The sequence below is a fragment of the Colletotrichum phormii genome (genome assembly GCF_030913505.1).
Source record: "Colletotrichum phormii strain CBS 102054 chromosome Unknown BDP81scaffold_6, whole genome shotgun sequence".
In the NCBI taxonomy this organism is placed as follows: Eukaryota; Fungi; Ascomycota; class Sordariomycetes; order Glomerellales; family Glomerellaceae; genus Colletotrichum; species Colletotrichum phormii.
Window position 1 is genome coordinate 1053081 of NW_026851448.1, and position 23849 is coordinate 1076929.

General features: G+C 53.2%; 10 protein-coding genes across 10 annotated transcripts; 6 read left to right on the forward strand and 4 right to left on the reverse strand.

Annotated features, from left to right (window-relative positions):
• Positions 1 to 344: 344 nt before the first annotated feature.
• On the forward strand, positions 345 to 1050 carry BDP81DRAFT_315102 (peptidyl-tRNA hydrolase domain-containing protein; the record flags this gene model as incomplete). The annotated part of the gene is made up of 3 exons (XM_060584058.1): positions 345 to 577; positions 654 to 914; positions 969 to 1050. 3 exons carry the CDS (start codon positions 345 to 347, stop codon positions 1048 to 1050), a joined length of 576 nt encoding a protein of 191 aa, XP_060447508.1.
• A 2025-nt stretch (positions 1051 to 3075) lies between these two features.
• BDP81DRAFT_314116 (kinase-like domain-containing protein) lies at positions 3076 to 4411 on the forward strand (the record flags this gene model as incomplete). The annotated part of the gene is made up of 2 exons (XM_060583966.1): positions 3076 to 3261; positions 3329 to 4411. The coding sequence occupies 2 exons, from the start codon at positions 3076 to 3078 to the stop codon at positions 4409 to 4411; spliced, it is 1269 nt and encodes a 422-aa protein (XP_060447509.1).
• A 2041-nt stretch (positions 4412 to 6452) lies between these two features.
• On the forward strand, positions 6453 to 7395 carry BDP81DRAFT_422944 (uncharacterized protein). Its single transcript, XM_060590036.1, has 2 exons — positions 6453 to 7175; positions 7227 to 7395. The coding sequence occupies exon 1, from the start codon at positions 6652 to 6654 to the stop codon at positions 7006 to 7008; it is 357 nt and encodes a 118-aa protein (XP_060447510.1). The 5' UTR covers positions 6453 to 6651; the 3' UTR covers positions 7009 to 7175; positions 7227 to 7395.
• Positions 7396 to 7415: 20 nt separating this feature from the next.
• On the reverse strand, positions 7416 to 9028 carry BDP81DRAFT_459516 (uncharacterized protein; the record flags this gene model as incomplete). Its single annotated transcript, XM_060593549.1, has 3 exons — positions 7416 to 8357; positions 8442 to 8909; positions 8972 to 9028. The coding sequence occupies 3 exons, from the start codon at positions 9026 to 9028 to the stop codon at positions 7416 to 7418; spliced, it is 1467 nt and encodes a 488-aa protein (XP_060447511.1).
• Positions 9029 to 10454: 1426 nt separating this feature from the next.
• On the reverse strand, positions 10455 to 11846 carry BDP81DRAFT_314452 (uncharacterized protein; the record flags this gene model as incomplete). The annotated part of the gene is made up of 1 exon (XM_060583991.1): positions 10455 to 11846. The coding sequence occupies one exon, from the start codon at positions 11844 to 11846 to the stop codon at positions 10455 to 10457; it is 1392 nt and encodes a 463-aa protein (XP_060447512.1).
• Positions 11847 to 13662: 1816 nt separating this feature from the next.
• Positions 13663 to 15078, forward strand: BDP81DRAFT_514562 (batten's disease protein Cln3). Its single transcript, XM_060595840.1, has 2 exons — positions 13663 to 13853; positions 13924 to 15078. Exons 1-2 carry the CDS (start codon positions 13772 to 13774, stop codon positions 15069 to 15071), a joined length of 1230 nt encoding a protein of 409 aa, XP_060447513.1. The 5' UTR covers positions 13663 to 13771; the 3' UTR covers positions 15072 to 15078.
• A 1006-nt stretch (positions 15079 to 16084) lies between these two features.
• Positions 16085 to 17233, reverse strand: BDP81DRAFT_459519 (uncharacterized protein; the record flags this gene model as incomplete). The annotated part of the gene is made up of 6 exons (XM_060593550.1): positions 16085 to 16150; positions 16222 to 16389; positions 16445 to 16546; positions 16590 to 16905; positions 16976 to 17132; positions 17182 to 17233. The coding sequence occupies 6 exons, from the start codon at positions 17231 to 17233 to the stop codon at positions 16085 to 16087; spliced, it is 861 nt and encodes a 286-aa protein (XP_060447514.1).
• A 2011-nt stretch (positions 17234 to 19244) lies between these two features.
• On the forward strand, positions 19245 to 20789 carry BDP81DRAFT_422955 (uncharacterized protein). The gene is made up of 4 exons (XM_060590037.1): positions 19245 to 19360; positions 19420 to 19732; positions 19816 to 20310; positions 20395 to 20789. Exons 1-4 carry the CDS (start codon positions 19350 to 19352, stop codon positions 20608 to 20610), a joined length of 1035 nt encoding a protein of 344 aa, XP_060447515.1. The 5' UTR covers positions 19245 to 19349; the 3' UTR covers positions 20611 to 20789.
• Positions 20790 to 21794: 1005 nt separating this feature from the next.
• On the forward strand, positions 21795 to 22325 carry BDP81DRAFT_447811 (uncharacterized protein; the record flags this gene model as incomplete). The annotated part of the gene is made up of 1 exon (XM_060592223.1): positions 21795 to 22325. One exon carries the CDS (start codon positions 21795 to 21797, stop codon positions 22323 to 22325), a length of 531 nt encoding a protein of 176 aa, XP_060447516.1.
• A 215-nt stretch (positions 22326 to 22540) lies between these two features.
• BDP81DRAFT_392305 (uncharacterized protein) lies at positions 22541 to 22829 on the reverse strand (the record flags this gene model as incomplete). The annotated part of the gene is made up of 2 exons (XM_060587690.1): positions 22541 to 22559; positions 22618 to 22829. The coding sequence occupies 2 exons, from the start codon at positions 22827 to 22829 to the stop codon at positions 22541 to 22543; spliced, it is 231 nt and encodes a 76-aa protein (XP_060447517.1).
• Between the last annotated feature and the right edge of the window lie 1020 nt (positions 22830 to 23849).

The window sequence follows — 23849 nt, forward strand, 5'->3', positions numbered from 1 at the left end:
GTGGGAAAAACGGTTGGAAGCCCACAGCCCGACGCTAGCTTCATCTGGCAGCTCGGTCACGCTTAGCCTGATTTGGATACCGTGTGCCCTCCACAGTGATTGTTTTCTAAACACCGTACATCATCCTTCACGAAAAGCCCAGGTCCACACTCTTAGTCTATCAATCAATGATGATGACTATCTGAGGCAGACCAGACAGTTCTGCAAATATTTCCCTATTTTTCTACAGTCGAGTTTCAACCTGTTCTCTCATGGTTTACCCATACAGATGGAATTCGTCTGAAACTTCACCGCTCTCAGCTTGATATCTTCCTTTCCTAGCCGAAAGCTAGTCTCCCGTCACAATGAAATTCGTGACAAGTCTGTTTCGATCTGTCCGTCCAACATCAGCAAGTCATTTCATCCGACCCCTGCAGCCTGTCCGCTGGGCTCGCTTCCAAGCTTTCGAGGCAGATTTTGATCCTGAAGAGTTGGAAAAGGCACGATCATGGCACAAGTCTTTTAACGGCAGCCAACTTCCCAAGGGGCAAACAACCTATGCTCGCTCCAGCGGTCCCGGTGGCCAGCATGTTAACAAGTAGGCGCTCCGCATATCTGCTGGAGACTCTAGTCTTCTCCATCTTCGCGTTGTCCTTTTGCTAAGTTTACGATAGAACTGAGAGCAAAGCAGTCACTGTTTGGCCGATCAAAGACATATTACCAGTCTTGCCAAAACTGTTACACCAAAGCATCAGGGAATCAAAATACTACACAGCCAGGTCAGACTCTCTGACATTCCAAGCCCAAACGCATCGCCAGAGAGACGCCAACTCGGAAGAAAACCAGCAAAAGCTCCTTGACGAGATCAAGAAGATATATCAGGAGACAGTCCCTGGCGAAACAAGTCCCGACAAGAAGAAGAAACATGATGAGATGTGAGTCGTCTTTTCAGCTGCTAATTCACCAAAGGGGGCTAACGAGGCGTATAGAGCAAAATCTTTCAACGAGGGACGATTGAGACAGAAGAAACAAATGAGCTCCAAGAAGCAGAATCGACGTTCTTTTGACTAAGCAGGCCAGGAGACGTCCAAAAGATGAGGTTCACATCTAGCTTTCGGTCCGGCGAAAAGGGGATGAGTTCTGGTCGCCTAGCGGGTGGTGGGATTGAGTCGTGGCACCAAGCTTGCCCAGCCGCCTTTCTGCCCAGCTAACAAAGTTGGCGGAACCGAGACATGCAAACACCAGACCGCCAGCCGGTCGACGTACGGAGTAGAGGAGACATTGGTGGGGTAGGGTCCAGAGCTGGCCAAGCACCAAAGTACGGCCGGCTGGCAAACAAGAGGGGTTTACCTAGGCCGGGACCCTGAACTTTGACTCAAAAAACGGCATCTCTCGAGCATGTGCCGAGGGTTGAATTCACTTTTCAACCTTGGCTCGGCTTCTTTGTCGAGAGCCTCCACATTGATGATCTGGTAGATACTACCTAGAGCAATTCTTCAAGGAGACCTCACACCTCTAGATTATACAGCACGCAGCATTAGGATTGGGGGAAATTGTCGATGTTTATGCGGGCAGAATCAGGCTGGACGGGTAGTGGGTGCTTAATATTAAGACAGCAGCGAGATCTGCGCCGTCCATGTTGGATATGGGTAGATGTACGGATATGTGTACGTTTTCATACAAAGATGTAAATGTAGATACTCAGAGAGTAAATATTTGACTTGTACAGGAGCACCTCAGATCAATCAGTGGGTGGTGGCTGGGCCTGCCAGAACTCTGAGCCGTTTGCAATCCAGCCTTAGACCATCCATGGGTTTTTCTTCATCTGCTTACCTCATTGTACGATTGAGGCTGGAAACCCTACGGGCACCTAGCCAAGAAATGGTGCTGGAGAGCTGTCGGACTGGTTTTGGGGGCGGTTTTGCAGAATGAGGTGGAACCTGGAATGCTCTCATCGAGCAGTTGCCAGCTGGGGTGGGGACCCCAGTTCCCATGGCTGGGCCCGGGCCGCCTCGTCAGGTCGTCAGCATCCGTCCAGCACCCCATCCTGAATGGGTCGCATCATAACGATAAATTGTCGTGAAAAGAAATACACGTATGAAGGGGGCCGAGGGGGGGATTCCTCGACAGAGCGGGGAGCGATCCTCAAACGATGAATGGTCAGGAAGAGAGCCGAAGCTCCTGTGCTGGGTATATTGTCAGTGAGCTGTCTCCGAGTTGCGGGACCTCCATGCTCGAGTAAGAGTGAGAGTCCCTGATGTCTCGAGCTGAACGACCTGGCGCATGTGGTGCAAAGATGCTAAGGTGCCCCTAGTGTCCGTATCTTTTGGTGTAGCGGCGTGTGGTCCACTTGTTCGTCTCTTTTCCATCCAGTCTATCTCCGCAACCTCGAATCCTTCGTTATCCTTCCTCCTCCTCTTCCACTCCCACTTCCAACCATCGTCGTCTTTGGATACCGAATTCCTTCAACATCGTCTCTTCTATCTATCGACCATCGCGTGCTCGACGACCGTCAATTGGATCTACGACAGAGCGTCATAGTGACAGCACATCACCCCCTTCATCTATCTGCTGTGTGCCGCTTTGATCCTTGCATCCAATTCACACTGGCCCCGCGAGACCCTCCCAAGGGGCAGTCAACACGACCAGGGACCGTCGATCATCAAATCAGCCCAACAATCCAGCCAAACACCTGCCGTGCCCACTTTGTCAGCTGCTCGCTCCTTTGAGCAATCTTGGCCAAATTATTCCAACCTTCACGTCGAGCCTCGATTTTGCACTTCTTCCAGACTTGGGTACCGAGACAAATCTCTTCAAAGACAATCGCGCAGCTTGTCTTGTTCGCCCTACCACTGTCGAACCAACCTGTAATCTCGGCCCTAGCTACGTCGAGTGAGGCTAAACGCCCCCAAAAAACCGCCGACCGATCTTCGCCATCTGCTTACCCCGCCAACCCTTTGATCTCGCGACCGCAACCCCGACCGACCTTTATCTCCCGAGCCATCGCCTAACCCTCCTCGAACGTTGGGCGACGCTCGTGTCCTCGATTCTTTCGCCCTTCTAATAGCCTCGTCACATCGTCTGTTGGCCGCAGCAATGGCTTCTAACGGCGCCAACGGGGCATCTCCGTCACCTCAGGTCCAGCCCTGCAGGTACAAAGTTGGCAAGACGCTGGGCGCCGGTTCCTACTCCGTCGTCAAGGAGTGCGTTCACATTGACACTGGTCGCTACTATGCCGCAAAAGTCATCAACAAGCGATTGATGGCTGGCCGCGAGCATATGGTACGTTCTTAATCCGCTGTCTTCTGTATGGGTGACCGACGACGCTGACATGCAACCCCTCTCACAGGTCCGCAATGAAATCGCAGTCCTGAAAAAGGTCTCCATGGGCCACCAGAACATCCTGACACTTGTTGACTACTTCGAGACGATGAATAACCTCTACCTCGTGACCGACCTGGCTCTCGGCGGCGAGCTCTTCGACCGCATCTGCCGCAAAGGCTCATACTACGAATCCGACGCCGCAGATCTTATCCGGGCGACGCTCTCCGCCGTTGCTTATCTGCACGACCACGGCATCGTCCATCGCGATCTAAAGCCCGAGAACCTCCTTTTCCGCACACCAGAAGACAACGCAGACCTCCTGATTGCCGATTTCGGACTGAGCCGCATTATGGATGAGGAGCAGTTCCACGTGCTGACCACGACGTGCGGTACCCCTGGCTACATGGCCCCCGAGATCTTCAAGAAGATTGGTCACGGCAAGCCTGTAGATGTATGGGCGCTCGGCGTCATCACCTATTTCCTTCTGTGCGGTTATACGCCGTTCGACCGCGACAGCGATTTCGAGGAGATGCAAGCCATCTTGAACGCCGACTACAGCTTCACCCCCTTCGACTACTGGCGGGGTGTCTCCGACCACGCCAAGGATTTCATCCGTCGCTGCCTCACCATTGATCCGAATAAACGCATGACGGCGCACGAAGCCCTGCAACACCCCTTCGTTGCCGGCTACCTTAACAATGGCGAGGGCGAAGGCCAGAACTTGCTGCCCACCGTCAAGAAGAACTTCAATGCTCGTAGGACGCTGCATGCTGCAATTGACACAGTTCGTGCCATCAACAAGCTTCGCGAGGGTCAGAGCAACCTGATGGACGGTGCCAAGTCAAGAGAGCCTGGACGTGGCGCCGCGGCCCTCAAGACCCAGCAAAACGCAAGGAAGGACGATAGCGCCATCAGCCTCGGCAACGGGGGCCACAAGGACTCAGGCTACGGAACCCAACCCGAAGCTGACAGCCAAAATGATGTGGTCATGTCCGATGCAGGTCCGGCACCCAGCAGTGTCCCAGCAAGTTTGCGGCCAGGCAGTGAACAGAACAAGGTCGTGGAGACGAGCAAGGGACTGTGGAGTGGTCCAGCATTGCGGCGATAGCCTTGTCGTAATGTGGCACCATGTGTGAAGATTACAGTCCACCACGAGGATAAGCACAATGCAGACATGAGTTTCCTTGCAGCAGCACTGGGTTCTCTTGGTGGATTTCACGCTCCTTCAGGTCTCAACTGTCTGCACAAAGAGACTCTGAAAGGTCTATTTGCCAACATGCGAGGCGGCCGTGCAGCAAAGCGGTCGGATTCTATGTCGGATCGCATCGCATCTGACAACATTTGGCTCTATGACGAGAGCGTGAGCTTGGGGACGACAAAGAATTGGATGACGGGAGAAATGGCAGGAAAACAAGATACCTCGGGTTGATGTCCGCGGACTGGCTCCGTCATTGGACGATACACACACACAACGGATGGGTGGCTGATTCGCGGAACCACCCCTTTACTTTTCTTTACGTTTTGATGTGCAGGCGACTTCCTATAGGCATATATCGAGAACAGGACTCCGGACACACGGCCTATTTTAATGGGAACGATATGAAGGAAAGCAGAACCTCGCAAGATGTAATATTCCAGATTCATCCAGTGAGACAGCGACTCGTGCACGTCAACGAGCTGATGAGGAGTTTCTCCGTAGGTACATCAGATGATGTCTCGGTCATCTTACAGCTTTTGGTACAAGCACTGCAGGGAACAAGAAAGGATAGCAATAGGGAACCCCCGAAACAAACGAAGGACATTTCAAGCTTACTTATGATCACCAAGCCACAGGAAAGCCTGACATGAGAGTCGTTTACCCAGACGTAAGATAGGGTAAGGTCAGTATAGATCGGCGGTAGGGATAGAGTTTGATTAAGATGGGATGTCGCTACTAGTCCTAGGATCTACTGTGCAGTATCCAACACCGTATTCCGCCGCCTCTCATTGGCCGGAACCAGGTCTAAGCATCGACGCAGCGTTCCGGCATCTGAGCGACGACGCCCCCCCTTCTGCTACCCATCCTCCCACAGACTCTCCTCCCTCACTCCCGTCACATCTCAGTGGCCACGTTTTTTCTTGCTTGTTTCCTGCTTGCCCTTACGCGTGTGTGTATCTTTCCAGAAGGATTCTAGACCCGATACTGGCTACAAACAGCCGAAGTAAGATCCATAATATCTTACCCGGTCGGTCGTAATGACGGAGAGAATCAGACGAGCCCATCACAAGTCGAGACTCGGCTGCAGGCGCTGCAAGACGCGGCGAATCAAGGTGAGCTCTGAACGACGCGGCCGACCATGGTCCATACGACGACCGTGACCACCGTCCCCCGCGACCTACGACCCCGTCCCGGGTGCGGGAGGTTTTACGGGAAACATGGTTCTCACTTCCACTGCCTACTGCCTACTCCATGCCTACCTCATACACAAGTACAGTCCTGACCATACACAAAAAGTGCCATGAGGCCCGTCCCACCTGTGGAGGTTGCACAAAGGCAAACCTGCGGTGTGATTTTATCGACTTGTAATCCCGCTTCAGTCTGAAACCCACTCTCCCGCCGGCGCCACCACTCATATTATCGTCATCATCAGCGTCGGCGTCGGCGTCGGCGTTGTCCTCGTCCTCATCCACAGCATTGCCAGTCACGTCCCTGACGCTGATACGCCCGAGCAGCCCCCCCGTACTAGTGGACACGATGACCGACGGCCTCAAGGCGCGCTTCTTCCGGCACTACCTGGACATGACGGCCGCGTACCCCTCGACTGACCAACAGAGCTGGTCGAGTTGGATTACGGGCCCTTGCCGTGACGGATAATACGCTCACTCATGGACGCTGTCCTCGGGTTTGTGGCGTTTCACCTCCGACGGTCCTCGGTGATGCATGATAACGGGGGCGGCGGCGGCGGCGGCGGTAAGGGGATTGGTAGCAGTCAGGCAGTTGCCGTGTCGGAGGCCTCGCATGCGTATATGGCGAGGGCTATCGAGGCGCACTCGAAGCAGATTGTGCGTGAGGCGATTAACGCGCAGAATGCCCCTGTGGTGATGGCGACGTGTACTATTATCATGTTCCATACCAGCGCGAACCAGTCGTTCCTTGATAGCAGCAGCAGCAGCAGCAGCAGCAGTGGTCCGGAGGCGGAGGCGGGGTTCCGGGTGCCGCATCACTGGTTCACGCCCTTTCGGAACGTCAACGCGCTGTTGAAGGTTGCTTTGCCCGGGATCCGGAATAATAGGATAGGTCACTTGTATAAACCGGAGCGGCGAACCTCGGAGCAGCAGAAGGAGACGTTGGGGCCAGCAAGGCCGGGGATGTTTGATTTCCTCCTGGAAGACCTCGACGAAGACAAGACGGAGCCAGAGACGGTGGAAGCGTATCGAATCGCCGTCGATAGTCTCGATAAGATCGAGAGATCGGCTTTGCAGCGTGATCTGCTGCGGTTTCCCGCGCATGTGCCGCCGAGACTCGTAGAGTTGCTGGAGGCGCAGGATCCGAGGACGCTGGCTATCGTGGGGTACTTTTTCATGCTATTGAGGAGGGCGACGCATCTCTGGTGGGCTCAGGGGGCGGCTGAGAAGGAGTTTGATGGGGTGATGAGTTTCTTGCCGAGGGAGTGGTGGGCGAAGATGGCGTGGGCTATTAAGGAGTTTGACTGGACTGAGAGTTGATGAGTTAGCATAGGACTCTTGTTCTTTGTAGCGATTGTATGTTTAGGTTGATGGGGTGGACGTGGGATCGTTTTTGCTTTCTACATGGCGCTAAGGTGGTTAACCTTTCTACTCGGATCCATACTCGGGATCGTCACAGGGTTGATGCCAATCTTGGCTAGACTCATGTAAGTATAACCTCATGACATCCCTCTAGAGATCATTCTAATCGTTTTCAGAAGCAGAAAGTTGTGGTGAAGGATTTGGATTACGGGGACAGTAAGCGATCTATCTCTCGTGCGTGGAATCTAGCAACCCTTCCATCTACATAGCTCTGCCCCCTCTGGAGAACCTCACCACCATACAGCAACTGACGATGCCAAGTAGCTTCTCTCACCAGAAACACCAGCAATGAGGGGAAACCCCATCTAAGCAGAAGGAGAATCCTCAACCCACGCAACACCACCAACAATACCCTCGTAAATCCTTCCATTCGCACCGAGCTGAAGGTGCGACGGGCCAGGGTTGTACACACCACCAGCACCAACCCTCTTGCGCCAAATCTCCTGGCCAGAAACATAATCAAACGCTACAATGTACCACACATACTCCCCGCCCACAGCGAGCTCCCGGTCCTGCGTGTACGCGTACAGGATCCCGTTGGTCGTCGACAGAGTAACCATGGTCGCGACAATAGGCAGATCCCAACCCAGCTCGCAGCTCTCATCAGCATTCACACGCACGCGCGCGACGCCGGTAGCAACCTGCGTGAGGTTGTTGAAACTGCCGTTGACATCGTCGTCGCTGACGTCAAGGAAGGAAGGCGAGTTGTAGCAGTTGGCAATGATGGCGCTGTACGTCGTGCCGTCAAAGTGCGTCGTCAGCGACGCCTCGTTGAGACTCGCGCCGGGCTCGAAGAGCGGGACGGAGCAGACGAAGCTCGAGTTCTGGCCTTCGGTCATGGCGGACGCCTGGCGGTAGACGTTGAGGTTGATTTGGGAGTCGGCGTTGTCCGTCATGGCGACGTATTTTTGTCCAAGCAAGCCCGGCGTCGCGCCGGAGCCGCGGGAGAGGCCGCCGGGCTTGACGCCGCTTCCGGCGAGGTACGTCTCGTTCCAGGCCGCGATGACGCCGCCGCCGTTGGCAGTGTCTGCTTGGAAGGCGTAGAAGTGGCCGCTGGCGTCGGCGTGGTCTTCGGAGCCGGAGGGGCCTGTGATGAAGTAGATGTTTTTCCCGTTGACGGCCATGCCGTTCTCGACGATTTGGTTGTCCAGGGACGCGCTGAAGATTGTGCCGTCGCGCTGGACGTAGCCTACGGTGGTGGTGTTGGTTCCCTGGAGACCGACGAGAGGTGCAGGGGTGGCGACGAACTAGAGGTTGTCGTCGTCCGTGTAGCCCGCCATGGCGATGATGGAACCCGATGGGAGACGAGCTGAGACGTCGACCTCGCGGACCTGGGTGAAGGTTGTGGAGGCGCCGGTGCCGAAGCGCTGGATCTCCATGATGAAGCCTTCGAGGGTGGGCATGATGACATGGTTGTCGACGACTTGCCAGTCATTTGAGATGGCGGTGCGGCCCGCGGGAGCGGTCCATTGCGTCAACACGTCCATGGTCTCCGGGTCCACCGCCGCGAGGCAGAAGCCGATGGGCGCCTGGGACAAGACGCACTCCATCGCGACGAGGAGGCTCGTGCTGTTCTCCCAGAACATGTAGCCTGTCTTCACGGCGGCCGAGGAGGCGACGGAGAAGACGCCGAGGGGCCCCATGTAGTCGTCGCTTCGGGTGTTGCCGCCGTCAATGTGGGCGTGGAGCGCGTCTGGGGAGAAGCGTTCTTTGGGGCGGAGGGGTTGGGATGTGGCTGCTTTGCCGATGAAGTCTGGGGCCGTGACATTTTGGGAGTCTGCGACGGTGGCTGCTGAGGCCTGGATTTTTGGAGGTGAGATAGAGTGTTGCGGGTGTAGAGGGTTAGGGAGGGGAAACTTACGACGAGCTGGGCCATGTAGGCCACCATGGCCGCGGTGAAGATGTTGACTTGCTTCATTCTGAGACTAGCGATGCTCAGAACTTTGAGGTTGTGAGTAGAAAAGAGAGTGAGTTGTTATTAGTAGAAACAGGACGAGGAGGATGCTTGAGTGAGTGAATGATGTCCTTGACTGTTGAGAGAAACAAAGCACCTCATCAGCAGAGAGATGTAGTCAACTTATACAAATCGACAACCATATAGAGCCTCATCACGACTACGAAACGATCTACCCTAAGCCGCAGCATTGCCATCCAAGTAAGCACCCAAGTACAGGCCTACTGCGCCGCCTCCCCCTAAGGTCTTTCGGATCCGAGTATTCCCACAAGCATCGTCGCATTACGGGGGGCTTGTTCACGCCAAGAACCCACGGAGCGAACCAATAAGACAACGTCAAATACGACAACATGCCTAATTCAGGTATGTGCCGTCCCATTCAACTGGATCATCTACGCGGGTCTCTCCTCGTTGTTCCATCGATTGTTCTACGTCGCATACAGTCCCGATTGGATGATGACGGGCTGTCTCCGTCATTGTGTATAGGAGTTGGAGTCTGCATTCATTACCGGTTGTCCCGAGCATTTGCCTACCACGCTTCTTGATGCGAAAACGAGGACTCTAAATCAACCTCCTTTTTTGCTATCGACATAGCCTCATGCGTTGGTGATCGCCGTCAATGGGTTGGAGCATATTCGGGACCTTCCAGCTTGGCACGGCAGAGGCGTTTGGAAACGTTTAATGTCTCTGTTACTTCATCCTCGCACCAAAGCTCACATAATGAGTGTGTAGGCCATTATAACTATGAAGTACTCTTGACCTTCATTGATTAGATGAATTGGACCAAGCACGATATTGTTGTCCCTCTTGATGACTCTGCAGGCGGATGCTCCGGCGGTTTATAGTAGCAGTTCACAGCCATCTCACAGCTTGTCTAGGTTGATTGAGCCATAGAGATACGACCTTGGCAAGAAATATAGAGTGTAGGTGGGAGTAAATGCCAAGGCTCGATAGGGGAAGCTATTCAGTTCTCCTTGAAGAGACCATCACCATCGATACGATGTAAGTTGGCTCAATCCAATGCAAGGCCATCTAATACGACGGGTCATTCTTCGCCTTCGGGCAGAGCAATGTTGACTACGGCGAAGTAACACTATGCCCAGCGCACGGTTAGTCGAAAGATTAATTCAAAAGAACATGAGATTGCTATGATATGCCGTAACAACGAAGCGAGAGGAGGATCAGAGCAAGCCTTCGCTGCAGGTCTTCCACAAATTTAAGGAGCTGTCTGTGGAAGGACCTACGGCGAAGACCACGAGGAGATGTTCGGTCAACACAAAGAGGCATAGTTCTATCAACCACTAGCCGAGAAGCAGGTTCTGAGAAAGAGATGGATTTACCCCGCCATCGCCAAGTTGCCAGTTCATCAATGCGTCTCTCACTACATACCTCACACCTCCAGCGGCCCCTTTCCGTCTCCAAACAGCGCATCATACCACTTTTCATCTCCTTTTTGACATATTCCATCCCAACCAATGGATGAAAAGTTCCCCGGCTTTTCCGAACCGTCATACACCCTAACGCTCTTCTTTCCATTCATCTCTTCCTCCGCCGCCCAATAAACCATCTCGTTTCCGCTGTCACCGCGAGTGAGAAGTCTCGTCAGAGGTGTCAACTTCCGGTTCGCATCGAGAGCTCCCATCACGAGATCGCGCAAGTGAGGGTAAAACCACGTTAGACTCCACCAGTTCTCCAACCGCCACTTCTTCAAGCCGAAGATGTATGCGTTGTGATGTATGCCCACAGGCGCGGTACCAAAGAAGAAGTCGGTGTAGAGCGAGACGTTACCCCAGCTATACCCGGGAAGAGGCCGAGGAACGTCTCGTAGTTCCTCCGGTATGCCCTGTACTCTCAGGTCACCAGGAACTCCTGCCCTTTCAGACTCTCTCTCGATCGCCTTGGCGTCGTCAAGCTCTACAAAGTACCCGTCGTCTTCGGAGGAGCAGGTAGGCGGGATCGTGGCAAATTCATAATCCAGTCCGATACCAAACTCGAACTTTTCACCAGCCAGTGCCGCATCTGCAATCCGCCGCACCTCCTTCGGCATGCTCCCGAGATGCTCTTCAGAAACAAAGCCGTTCCATGTTGAAGAGAGACCACGGACCCAGTGGCGCCAGACCTCCTGGTCCCCAATGACCTCCGCAAAGAGCGCCTGGTCGCTCCAGAGCTGCCGCCCGCTCGCGGTGGCCTTGTCGACCTTCTCCTTGCTCTTTCGCAAAGCGCCTCGTAGAGAGTCGATGGTTCCCATGATCATCCCGCTGTTGACGCACCGGGGCCGAATCTTCTTGTACTTCCTCGCGGAATCAAACATATGAGGTAGCATCTGATCAGTCTTCTTCCCGTAGAAGTCTCGTGGTAGGGGCGAGTCAGGCCAGTAGTCGTACCGCGGATCGGACCCTGACTCCCAGTCCGGCTGGCAATCCTTGGCCGTGGTGGCGATGATGTTCTGTGTTGGGGGACTAATTGGGAAACCGCCCTTCAGGCTACTCTCCTCCCATTGCGTCTGCACTCGGATATTGGCTTTGCGATTCAGCTGGTGGAAGCGCTGAATCAGGACGGAAGGGGGAAGTTGAAACCATATATCGTAGGCATCCACAAGGAGAACCAGATCATTCTCATTCACATCGTCACCGTCATCCTTTTCGTAAAGCGCATCAATGACTGCCAGAAGCGACTCGAGCTTCGCAATATGGGAGCCGGCAAAGTGCCAGTCGGGCCTGTTGAATTCCCCGTTCCAGTTTAGAAGCGTCGGCATAGGATAACCCAGCGCGATGGCCGACATGACTGTCTTGCAGAGGTTGATGTTTGATCCATCGGCGGGCATGAAGAGTCGCAGCCGGCGGGAGCCCCCTGTGTCAATTTGAGTTTGACTCACGAGGTTTCCTAGGTCTAGTCCCGTGATTCTTCTTTCTGTGGTGCTGCCGTGGATGAAGTATCTGAACTCTGCAGGAAACTGTGAAGGTCATGTTAGCGGTACCGTAAGAGTATAAGAGACTGATAGATTTATACAAAATTCGTCAAGACGAAGCCAAAAAGGCCCATGAAGATAACCACGGGGAAGATGAACTTCACAACAGCGGCACAACATTGACCTGACCTTGCGGCCGGGCTTTGGCGACGGTGTTGAGCTTCGCCATCCCGCATGCTGCTTTGCGTCTCAAGCTTTGATTTTGACCCCCGACGCCAGGAAAACGGATTTGGTGCTATTCCAGGCATCATCATGTTCGCGAAGGTGAACAATGATGGGCAAGGGAGTTGGCTTGTCGCCTGCGACGCATTCTGGTTTTCAAATCAACGCCCAAATCAATGCGTCTGCCAAGCATTAATTTGAGTGATCAGAGCTGACGACGCTGATAAGATGTCAATCGGCCGAGATGGCTGCGTAATTCCATGGCCGTCGTACAGATCAACGGGGCCCGGCGCGGGGTCTTAGTTCCCTATCAATTGCCGGGTTCATCCCACGTGGTGGATTCGATTCGCCCGGACCAGGCCCCGGATGACCGCCGCATCCCGGTCCATACTTGGCTTTTCATCAGATAACTGCACGTGGACAAAACAAGTGAGGACGTTTTCTGGCGATAACACGGGGTAATAAGAGAGAAAAGAAATGAGAAAACGCAACAAGAGTGAGTGTTTCTAGGGTAATGACTTCTCAAATAGATGTATTGACCCGTACCTAGAGAAAACAAGTGAGTTTGTGGATGATTTCATTATACAGAGCGGCAATCGCAACACCCTGCGCTGAGGCTTTCCTCGTGATCTTCGTCTCCTATCCTCACCGTATTCGTCCATGATACATCAAGACCAGAGCGTGTCAGTACTGATTAGATATAACCTGACATGGGATGCCATTGACATAGTTGCATTAAAGAGATTCGTCATCCAGCCAGGCGAGCGCCGTTGTTATCGCATACAGAAAGCGACAAAGCGATGTATTCGCTTTACCAAAACGATATGGCAACGCTACTAGATCTCGAGGCTCATTTCTCAAGCTGGCCAACCTGAACGACAGAGTTTTCGGAGAAGTTGCATATTCCCGTAAATACAGTCTCGGGAGCCACGGTTGGTATCAAGGATTGGTGTCTAGTTCGGCTCCACCAGAAAGCTCATCAACAACCGCTCAGCCAACTTCCAGTTGAGTATTGGTTCTGGATAATTGTCTCGCTGCCAGCTGTTTTATGTACTGAACGCGGCCGACATTTACACCCGAAATCCAGGAGTCCAACCGCCTCTTTGCTTAGCTACAGTCGATAGCCTTATAAGAGGCGAAAGTTCTCGGTAAGCCTTGCTATGGCTTTCCCAATGATCCCGTATCGTTTCTCTAGTCAAATTAGTACAGAATCGCTCAGTGTTACTCTAATTTGAGTGACGGGTCGTGAACGTGACGCCGTAGTCCCCTATCAATTGCCGGATTCATCCCACGTGGTGGATTCGATTCGTCCGGACCGGGTTCCGGCCAATTGCCCGTTCACCCATGCTTGGCTTTCTAACGGCACTAACACGTGGATGACGGGCAGCTTTACCATTGATCACTCGGCGTACTCTGTGAAGAATTTATTACGGAGTAGTTGATGTCGATTATGAGTCGACTAAGACGGCGGCACAGTTTCTTTCTTATACTTCTTTAGAGTAAAGCCCCCCATGTCTCGGTTCGCTGTTGCAGGATGTCGTAAACCTTGAGGCATACCCCGAGACCTCGCTTTCGCGATGGCGTCGAAAAGTAAGACCACGGCCCGGACCGCCTGGTCTTTTGATGAATTTCGGACATTTTTGGCTTTTGCCCTGCTAGGTGAGTCTGATGCTTAATTGATGAAGACGGTGAACACAATCTCAACAATTCCATCTCACCCGAACTGCAGGTCTAGCCAACACGATCCTACCATTCCTTATCCACGCCGCAAACTATCTCATAATTCCTTACCCACGGCACATCGTCATTCTCATCGAGGTCGCGCCGGTACTCCTCACCAAGCTAACGCTACCATTCATCATCCACCGCATTCCTTGCCGAATCCGGCCGCTTCTCGTCGCGGTAGTATGGGTTATTCTCAAGCGAATTGCAGATGATACGCCGCCGAATGTACCTCCGCCGACACGAATTGCGACGACTATGATTGCATCGGCTGCATCCGCAGCGATGGAGGTGTCGTCTATCGGGATGATAGGGCACGCCGGGCTTCCGGGTCTCGCGGGGTGGGGCTTCGGTACCGGGGCGGGGTCGCTGGAGAACGCCATATGGCCGTTCATGCTGACGTACGGGGCCGGGAAGCTTTTGCGCAGCGCTACGACGTATATATACTACGCTGTGGCTCTGCTTCTGGTGGCTCACTTTCTCGTATTACCTCAACGATTCTCAAAGAGGGGTACGAAGAACGCGCGAGGGAAGCAACGTGAGGATGCCAGTGCCGAGGAAGGACAAATCTTCTTGTGGCATGACGGCAGCCGATCGAGAACCGCTAATCCGAGTAACGAGCGCAGTGGCCTTCAGATATTCTGCAGTCTCATACAATCAGAGATGTTGCCTCTCTTCATAGCATCCGCAGCGATGTCTCTGTCACAGTACGGCCTCGCCAGGCCGCTCGACGGATCGGCCTTTGAGACATTTGCCCACTTTTACACCACATATGGCATGGCTCTTCATCTAGGGGTATGGATCGGACGGTCTTCGCTCCAGTTTCTCCCGGTGCGGAATCTCAGACTGCACATGACTGCTCTGTGCGTCTGGACGATGCTTGCATTCTTCAACGCCGTGTTCCTCATTTCGCCGCACCTGGCCTTTTTTCTGGTCTTCTTAATCGGTCTAGCGGCGGGATCTGTGTATGTGAATGTCCTGGCAAGGCTAGTTGGAGAGGGGAGGGAAACGGCTGCTAGGGAGGTTAGTCTTGGGTTTGTTACTGCTGGCGATGCGGGGGGTTTGCTTGTTGGTGGCGTGGTGGGTTCTCTTCTCGAGATGGCGATGTGTCGCTCGCTTGTCGATGGCAAACGGTGGTGCCATAAAGCCCGGTAGAGAGGTGGCTATTTGGGTGACAGTGTAATTTACTGGCTAATATATTAATAATGCCCTTCTACTTCGTACTTCCACTACTATCCTCATCATTATCTTAGATTCTACAGGTATATCCCTCCTAGAATAGACTTAGAAGATTAACTAGAAAGAGTAGAGGTGATAATAAAAGTAATAATAAAGGTAGTAATAGAGATAGAAACAAAGATATAATTAGAGGTAGAATTAGAGGTAGAATTAAAAGTGGAATTAAAGATAGAAATAGAAGTAGAACTAAAGGTAAAAATAAAGATAAAAATAAAGATAATAAGAGAAGAGGTAGTGAGAGAGGTAGTAGTAGGGATAGTAGTAAAGGTAGGCCTAGTATATGCTAAGTAGCGGATCGTTCTATCGTCTACCTACTTGCATCGACTAATAGCGTTAGATTTATAGAGAGCCCGCCTACTAGCTGCTCTAATACTAGCTATACCAGTAACTTAGGTCTTACCGTTATGGAGCTCGGCAAGCAAAGCCTCGATATGAGCCTCATCGAAAAAGGATATTTAATACTAACAAAGTTAACAAAAGCGCGGTTCCTGTACCGGCACGGGATCTCTATACCTTTTTCTCGGGGATTTTGTCTTCGCCGATTCTTAGAGTCGCAGTGCACCTATTGTCGCCAACTACCAGTTCCAGTTCGACGGCCCTGCTCAAGCTGACGCCATCTACAGCCATGAGTCGGCATAGGCCAAGCAAGATCAGAGTCTTCATCAGGTTTAATGACACTAGCCATCGATGATGAGCTGTTCTGCTACTTCGCACAGCCAAAAGACGCGACATCAACAAGTGAGTATGGAAATAAGTGGCTGTGTTTCTCGTGTGCAGTTAGAATGATGGGTGGTAAGAATTGCCCTCTTTTCAACAGTAACGGTAAGTATAACAAGAAAAGGCTCTAAGATGCTGACCGCCCCGAGTATTGACTTGAAACTTCACAAACATCCCTTGCCCCCTTGCCTCAGCTTGAGTCCGGCACCCGCCTAGAGCTGGTCCAAGATCTTCTCTGCCGCGTAATCGACGTTCGTCCCAAAGTTATGCGCTTGAGTCTAAGAGAAACTGGTTAGCAAACGCCATCTCATAGTCATCCCAGGCTCGTGGAAGAGTCAAGAAAACATACCTGAACATAAATCGCCCCATCCTCCAACACAACCTCCCCATACGTCGCATACGCCATCTTATCCACAATCCGGAAGTGAATCTCCCCCTTCTCAACAGCCTCATTGAACCCCTCCCTCAACATCTCATCATCCCCAAACTTTTGATAACTCATCTGATACACCAACCCCTCAAAATACATCCTCGTAAACGCACCCCATATTCCCCTCCCAATCACTCCTCACCTCGCTACCCTTCTTCCCCGCCGCCGCCTTGATCTTTTCGAAATTCGCCTCAAAGTTGGGACACAGCACAACATCAGGCTTCTCGAGCATATCCGCCAACTTCTTCCTCCGTCTCCTCAATCTTATCATCGTAATCCTGCCTCACAGAAGCACGCGCCGCAAAACTCATCGCCGCGGCGGATCCCGGTGCGGGCGGCGCAGCATTCAAGGCGCTCAGGAGACCCTGCGTCTCGATGGCGTAGTTGACGTTGGTACCCAGGTTGCCCTCGGAGAAGACGAGCGCCAGCGCGCCGCCTTCCTTGACGAGGACGCCGCAGTAGGAGACGCGCGCGTCCTTGGGGCGGTCGTCGAGGTCGATGAGGAGGGAGCGGGCGTGGCAGATGGAGTTGAGCTCGGATTTGCCGTCTTCGCCGTAGGTGGAGGCGAAGGATTTGAGGTTGTAGATTGCCGAGGAGACGTATCTGATGCCGTGTTAGAGACTGGATTGCTTCTTGACTCTTGCGCGTCTGTGTTCGAGGGAAGTAGTCCTACTGTTCAATGCAGCTTCCTAGGGACTCTTTGGCGTAGCCGTCCACGGCGTAAGGGTAGAGCGCGCTGGGATTGATGTCCTTGAGCGTCCACTCGGCGCCCAGGACGTCAGAGAGCTCCTTTTGGAGGTCTTCCTTCTTGCTCTCCCACTCATCGCGGACTTGAGGGCGGTTAGTAAGTGAGGGTCAACTTGGGGCATCAATACGTACTGTTCTTCGGGACTGCGAGGGGTAGCTTTTCGGCTGGAGGCAAGCGAGACATGACGATTGATCAGATGAGGACAGAAAGTGAAGATATTTTCAGGATGATGGGAGCAACTTCATCTAATGTGAGTCGTTGAACAGCAGCTTTTTTCATCCTTCTCATCCATCATGTTCAATTCCTGAAGCCCAGCTTGCCATCTACGAAGTCCCTTTCCCCCTCCTTGAGCCTCCTTTCAGCTCTTCCTCCCGAAGGATGAAAACAGCCTCACTATTGAATCTTGGCCCGCCAACGGCCACTAGCCACCCCCAATCACAGGGTTTAAGCAACGACTAAGTATTCAGCCTGGCGAGGCTAAACAGAAACGGCGACGGATGTGGAGGTTATTCTTTGACATCTGCCTAGCCTTGCGTTGCCTCGTCGCTTCTTTTCTCCTCATGTTGAATATTGTGGACATTCACAGGTGAGGTTCGTTGATTTTGGTGGTGGCGCATCGCGGTGCATCGCGCAACAGCTCAGGCAGTCATTCAGGGGTTCAGAAACGCTAGCTTACCTAACCTAACCTACAAGTAACCTAAGCCTCTAAGGTTAGTACTTCGGTAAAGATGAGCAGTGAGGGGAATTGCGGGGTGACATGTCGATCAACAGCCATCGCCATGGACTCCATGAGTCCATTACCCATGAGACGAGTCTCGCATGTCGTAAATGGGGTAAACATCGACAATCGATCGGCTTATGGAGTATAAAGTGTTGCTCGGCACTGCAGCTTCGCATCACTGCGGAGTTTTGGGTGCCACTATGAGGCTGTGGCAGTGGTGGAAATTGGTAATCCAACGTAGGAGCGGCGGCACCACTCGAAACCGGCGCCCGTCTCTTAATGAAAGTGTTGAACTATGTCTGCGGACCCGGGAGCTGCGGGCGGGCGAGAAGGAGGCCGCCAACGCGCCGGAGACTCATAAGGTAGAGTGAAATGCAAGGTGGTTGACAATCGTGACATCATCAACCCAGTGTGTCCGTCCGTCAGTCTCCGAACATTTTTCTTCTTCTTCGGACCGGACCGTTGGCCGTCTCACCGTGCTGCTATTGTTGTCTCTTTTTCGGGTCTTGGTATTCCTTTTCTTTCTCTCACCGTCTGTATGAGTCTGACCGTTCAATGAGTTGTCGAAGGGGGTCGAGACTCTTATTCGCAGGGATGTCGTGTTAACAAGACCGCTGCAACCCGGCACGTGCCTTGGTCATTGACACCTAACCTAACCCTTCTGAACTCTGCTTGTTGTCACTTCCCGTCCATTGATGGTTGTGTTTGCGCTGCGTGCCGGCCGGCCGGCCGATGGAACCGCTGGGCTGTGGCATGTTCACGCGGGTGGCCGCTTATGGAGTCCCGCGCTGAAAGTTTTGAACCATCAGCTCATCATCTGACCTGATGCGTCCCACCCATTGCAGATCGAGCCGCCGTGCCCCGGACCAGACTAACTGTACCGTTAAGTGGTAGCCTGGGATGTACTGCACAGTAAGGTAAAGTAGGGATAGTTTGTCAGTGGACTCCCGTACCGCCCCGTGCGCTATGAGGTGTAAAAACGCAGTGCTGGGTTTTTTTTTTCTTTCTTTTTCTTCGGGGCTTACAACACGCACTTTACCCAGCCAAGGTTTCCGCAGCGTCGTATTCTTTCGAAACCCAGATCAACAACCCCCGACTACACCGTACAACGTGCATTGTGTCATTTCTCCTTCTTTCTTAACCCCCGGGGAACTACACGGCAAGCCGCAAAAGTCGCATATGGCATGATTGACGTGTAAAAGGTACTCCGCCCCCTTCCCCTGTTGCCTTTTGCACGGCGAGTGTGACGCCACATGCCCAGCTGCATGCCACCACGCTGCCGGGCACCTCTTGGCGCCCGATCTTGGCGGCGCCGGGGGGGGGGGGAGTGGCAGGGTCGCCAGGGTGGATTATCGACTGATGCGTCTAGCTGCATCGCGGCTCCACTCGTGCTGCTTGGGAAGGTGAATATCAACCACCGGATGACTCCCCTTATAACGACGGGAGGGAGGAAAGAGAGAAGTCTCATTCTCATCATCATCATCATCATCATCATCATCATCATCTCATTCATCTGACATTCAGAAATCAGAAATCACAAACCAAGAAACTCACTACCCAAGACATCTTACGCCTGGCATGACAACTCTGTAAGTTGTCTCTTCATAGAGTATCATGAGTCTAACAAACGACTAACACACTCACTCAGACCCCTCAGAGTAAAGGTTGCAATCCGTGACCACTGGACCAAGGAAGACAGCTACCTCCAGCAAGCCCTCAAGACCCTCCGAGACGTCCTCGGCCTCGACGTAGACGTCACCCCGGACTGGCAGATCCTCCTCACCCAGCTCGACTCCGAGTACGCAGACAAGACCGACTTCGCGGCCGCCGTCGCCGGCACCGTCGAAGCATGGTGCCGCGCCGCGACGGAGCTCCTCGAGGACGACAAGAATGAAGAGTGGACCGACACCTTGCTCGACAAGCTGAGACTGACCTGGTCGAGGTTGCGACTCTTTGTCGAAGTGAGTTTTCCTATTCTTCCAAGACAAAATATCTTGCAGTGAGAAGTACAAAATATACTGACCATTCAAAAAAAAAAAAAAAGGTCGCCAGCGATGACCAAGCCTCAACAGCATGGTCCGACGACCGAGGCGGCTTCCTCATCACCCTCCCCAAAACCCAACTCATAACCCCCATGGACCTCCACCCCCTCTTCAAATCCGAAATCAAAGACTGCTTCGCCGACCACCACAAGCAGCTCCCGCCCTACTCCGCCTCCCCGACAGAAGACTGGGCCGACCTGGAAATGGACGCCCGTCTTCATCGCCTCTCCGTCGGCGGTACCACGGGCAACCACCTCCGCCAGCGCGCCTCCATCTCTTCGACGGCGTCAAGAGGACCAGCACAGGCAGACTTCATGCCCAAGGCAGACGCCCTCCCGCGCCCGGACGAGCTGCTGCAAAAGGCGCCGTACCACCTCATCGTGTACAGCCGCGGCGCGCACGAGATTGAGATCCAGGGGAGCCACAGCGCGACGCTCAAGTTTTTGGCAGAGTACTTCAAGAAGTGGAGGAGGACGAATCATCAGATTAGCAGCAAGGTAAAGGCCCCCCTTCCACCCCCCTATCTTCACCTTTTCCACATCAAACCCATGAAATCGCAATGTGCTAACATTGAGAAACAGCCTTCTGCAGTCGAGGTAAAGCTACACCAGTGCGCCTTTGGCATGGGCGCCAGCATCGACCGTCTGGTCCTCGTCTCGGAGCACAAGTACGGCGGCGCCTTTATCCTCACGCCCACCATTATCCTCTCGCTTGTCGAGGGCGTGTTGGGGTATAAGCCCGTGTATTCTGACGCTCACTCCTGGACGTATCGGCGGGATACCGAGTTGAGAGCTTAATCAAGTATGTTCGTGGCGGGACCACGGCGATCGGATTCCGGAGATGGGGTTATTGTACAGCATCGGATGGGAAATCACGGAATGGGACGGACAAAGGGGAGGATGAAATTTTTTTTCACGATGCTCATGACCTCATAACGTTAAAGACTTAATAATGCAAGAAACCTCATTACTCATTATTTCACTAACTCTTTACTTTCCTAATTTCGTAAGAATCGTGCTGGAAACCTCTCATATGATCCGTGACTTTCCGTTTCTTTCCCAGACTTCAGATGACAGGCTCATCGTGCCTGAATTTGGACCACATACCCCCGATCGCCGTCAGCAGGGCCCATCCTCTAAGCAGAGCGGACTCCGAAACTCCGCCCAGAAAAAGGCCCGGGGTGCCGTGACATAAACAAACCATGTAAGTGCTTCCGCTGTCAATGGAAAAGTTTCCTACGAAACCAGCGGTCAAATCAAAGCCGCTATTAACTATATCCATTGAGCTTGATGACTGCTGGTCCGTAGTAACTTTTTTTGCTTTTTACAGCGTAAGCTCTACTACAGATTAATCAGTCTCTTTTCGCCCGCCCGCCCCTCAAATACTCAAGTTATGCCGGACAAATCCCCCCCGCGCAGCCCCGGTCCCAGTCCGTCCAATGTTCAACAGAGCAACGTTTCCCGCCATGCCGGGAGCGTCCGGCCGCACTGATCCCCACACCATCCCGGGGCCCGAAAGAACCGCCCCCGAACCCCGCCCCCCACCTCTTCGGACTCGGGCCTGGGCATTCAAGTTGGTACTGGTGGGGCCGGACTTCTCTCCCCCGACTGACAACAGACAGCAAATTGTATGGTCTCGATAAAGCTCAAGGTTTCTTCAGCCTCATCAGTGCGAGCTGCTGCGGTCTTGTTTCCATTTTCTTTTCTTCTCTATGCAATTTATGCGTTCTGGTTGGTTCTACCCGCCTCTGCCATCTTCGCCTGAATGTTTCTGACATTATATCGGCCACAGTCGTCAGGGCTGTATGTTGGTAGAACTGCTTCCCAACGGGACCACATTCTCAGTCCAGTTCTGAGTGAGGATGGAATAAGTCCAACCAAACCTCGGCCTCGATTTCCGCTTCTTTCCATATCATATCCCTTTCTCATCCTCTGCACAAATTACATCCCAAAGACTCCAGAGACTCAGAAAACCAGAAACAATGCCCTTCAACGCAGACGCATACGACCTCAAATGCCGCCAAATGTCCAACGAAGCCCTCATCGCCCGACGAACCCACTACGTCCGCCAACTCGCAAGCAGCTCGACCGCAACAGCGCTCCACACCGCAGCAGGCGCAGTCACCGCGGGCCTAAGCTGGCTCATGGTCCCCTACGACGCGGCGCGCATCCGCAACGCCCGGAGAGAACGGCGGATTCTCGAGCGGCACGCCGTCGAGAGGGGGTTGGCGGTGAAGACGAAGCGGGGGGACGTGTTGGTTCCGATGGCGCTGGGGGTGACGTTTGGCGCGGTCGCGATCGAGGGGGCCGAGGTGTGTGCGGATGTGCTGGTTGGCACCGGGGGAGGGTCGTCTTCGAGCGCGGCGGCGGCGGCGCATGGTGTTGTCAAGGGGGTTGCTCATGTTGGGCTTGATGCTGGGATTGCGACGGCTGAGCATGCGCAGGCCAAGAGAGGAAAGATGAAGGTTGAGGAGAGGTCGACGGGGGGGGAGGTGAACGAGGTGGTTCAATGAGTGAGGAATCGGAAAAGAAATGAGAGCTTCGGTGTCAAGACGAACGCGTGGCGGCGTTGGTCTTTGATGTTGACGACGTCGGCTCATTTCGCCCCAGTCGGTTCAGAATAGACCTTTACTGAAGGGCGTGACATGCCCGAAGGATAGTCATAATTCGATTGAAGAGTTCAATCATAAAAGAGTTGAGTGGAGTGTTGAAAAACACGCGACACTTTTTAGAGGCGTCTTCTGAATCTGAGGTAAAGTGTTGGTGAGTGAGATCCGAAATACGCGGAAGACAATAATTGCTTACCGGAAGCACCATAGTAGACCGCACATAGCGGGCACCAGGGCAACCAAGAGACCAGCGCTCCAGTATCGCGTGCTCAGGCGATGAACCTCCTTCAGCCTGCGCTCGTTCTCCTCCTCCTCGTCGTCGATGATAGCCCACTCATTGTCCTTGCTCCAGTAAATGTCAAACTTGCCCTGTCGAATTGAGCCGTGCTTGATGTGGACCGAGTTCATGGCTTGGTGGTGTGTATAATGCCTTTTGGCGTTGTTGGTGTTGTTGTTGTTGTTGATGGTGATGTTGGATGTGAGGAGCCTTCAAGTAAGCTCCAAAGGTTGGGGGGGGGGGGGGGGGGGGGGAACAATTCCTAATGGGATGTTTGCTAGTCGGAAGGCGATAAATGAGGAAAGACCCTTCCTCTTTGTATGAAAAATCATCTCTCGCCCTCCAGTCACTTATCAAAAAAGACGCCTGAGGACTCCGTAGATAGGCCTTACACACCCTTGATAGGGAGGCGCGTAGGGCAGAAAATGCGCAAAAGATGGCGAAACTAATTCGAGATCGGCTCGGGTTATTTCCAATTTTTATTATGGAGCCGTCCACACCCGTTTCTGGACCACAAACTGCCACAAACATGCCTCCTTTGGACCCCCTCCTTTGCCGCTCTGATGGACCCCTCCCAAGCGGTGCAGGCGTGGTAAAACAAGCAGGTGTGTGGAATCGGTGGGTATCCCGAAGGCGCAGGGAGCGGCTTGCGTCAATCTTCGGCGGCCCGATAATAAAAAAGATTGGCAAGATTTGAAGATGGCGCGAGCCGCAACGCCGCGAACCAGATGCCAGGGCTGAGGCAAGCGGACCTTTTTCTTGACCTTTTTTTTTTTTTTTTTTTTTTTTTTTTTTTTTTCCGCAGCTAGAATTCGCGCGAGGTCCCCTGCTTTCCGGTCTTGGATAGCTCTAATGCATTAACTCACGGCAGCTCTTCACCGTGACTTATCTTCCTTACCTTATAAAGCAGGTAGCTTCGGCATGGGATGGATCCACATCATTGTTCGTTGTCCCTTTGTTGGGCGGCATTCCCATCGAGGACAACATTTTTTTCTCTCTCGGGGACGCGCGCCACACACCGTTGCGCGAGCCGCCTTGCTTTTTGCGCGGCTCATCAGAAATAGCTCTTGGCTGACATTGCGCATTGTACTAATATTGCGGCGGTGTACCCAGTCCAGTCATCTGCCTTTCCACGGAAGTGAGCAGTCTGA

Bases quoted from the DNA above. Each gene is read 5' to 3' on its own strand.
- BDP81DRAFT_422944 (XM_060590036.1), top strand. From the start codon at position 6,652: ATGTTTGATTTCCTCCTGGAAGACCTCGACGAAGACAAGACGGAGCCA.
- BDP81DRAFT_514562 (XM_060595840.1), top strand. From the start codon at position 13,772: ATGGCGTCGAAAAGTAAGACCACGGCCCGGACCGCCTGGTCTTTTGAT. The intron at 13,854-13,923 runs GTGAGTCTGATG...CCCGAACTGCAG, and splicing joins TTTGGCTTTTGCCCTGCTAG to GTCTAGCCAACACGATCCTA.
- BDP81DRAFT_422955 (XM_060590037.1), top strand. The intron at 19,733-19,815 runs GTGAGTTTTCCT...AAAAAAAAAAAG, and splicing joins GGTTGCGACTCTTTGTCGAA to GTCGCCAGCGATGACCAAGC. The intron at 20,311-20,394 runs GTAAAGGCCCCC...ATTGAGAAACAG, and splicing joins ATCATCAGATTAGCAGCAAG to CCTTCTGCAGTCGAGGTAAA.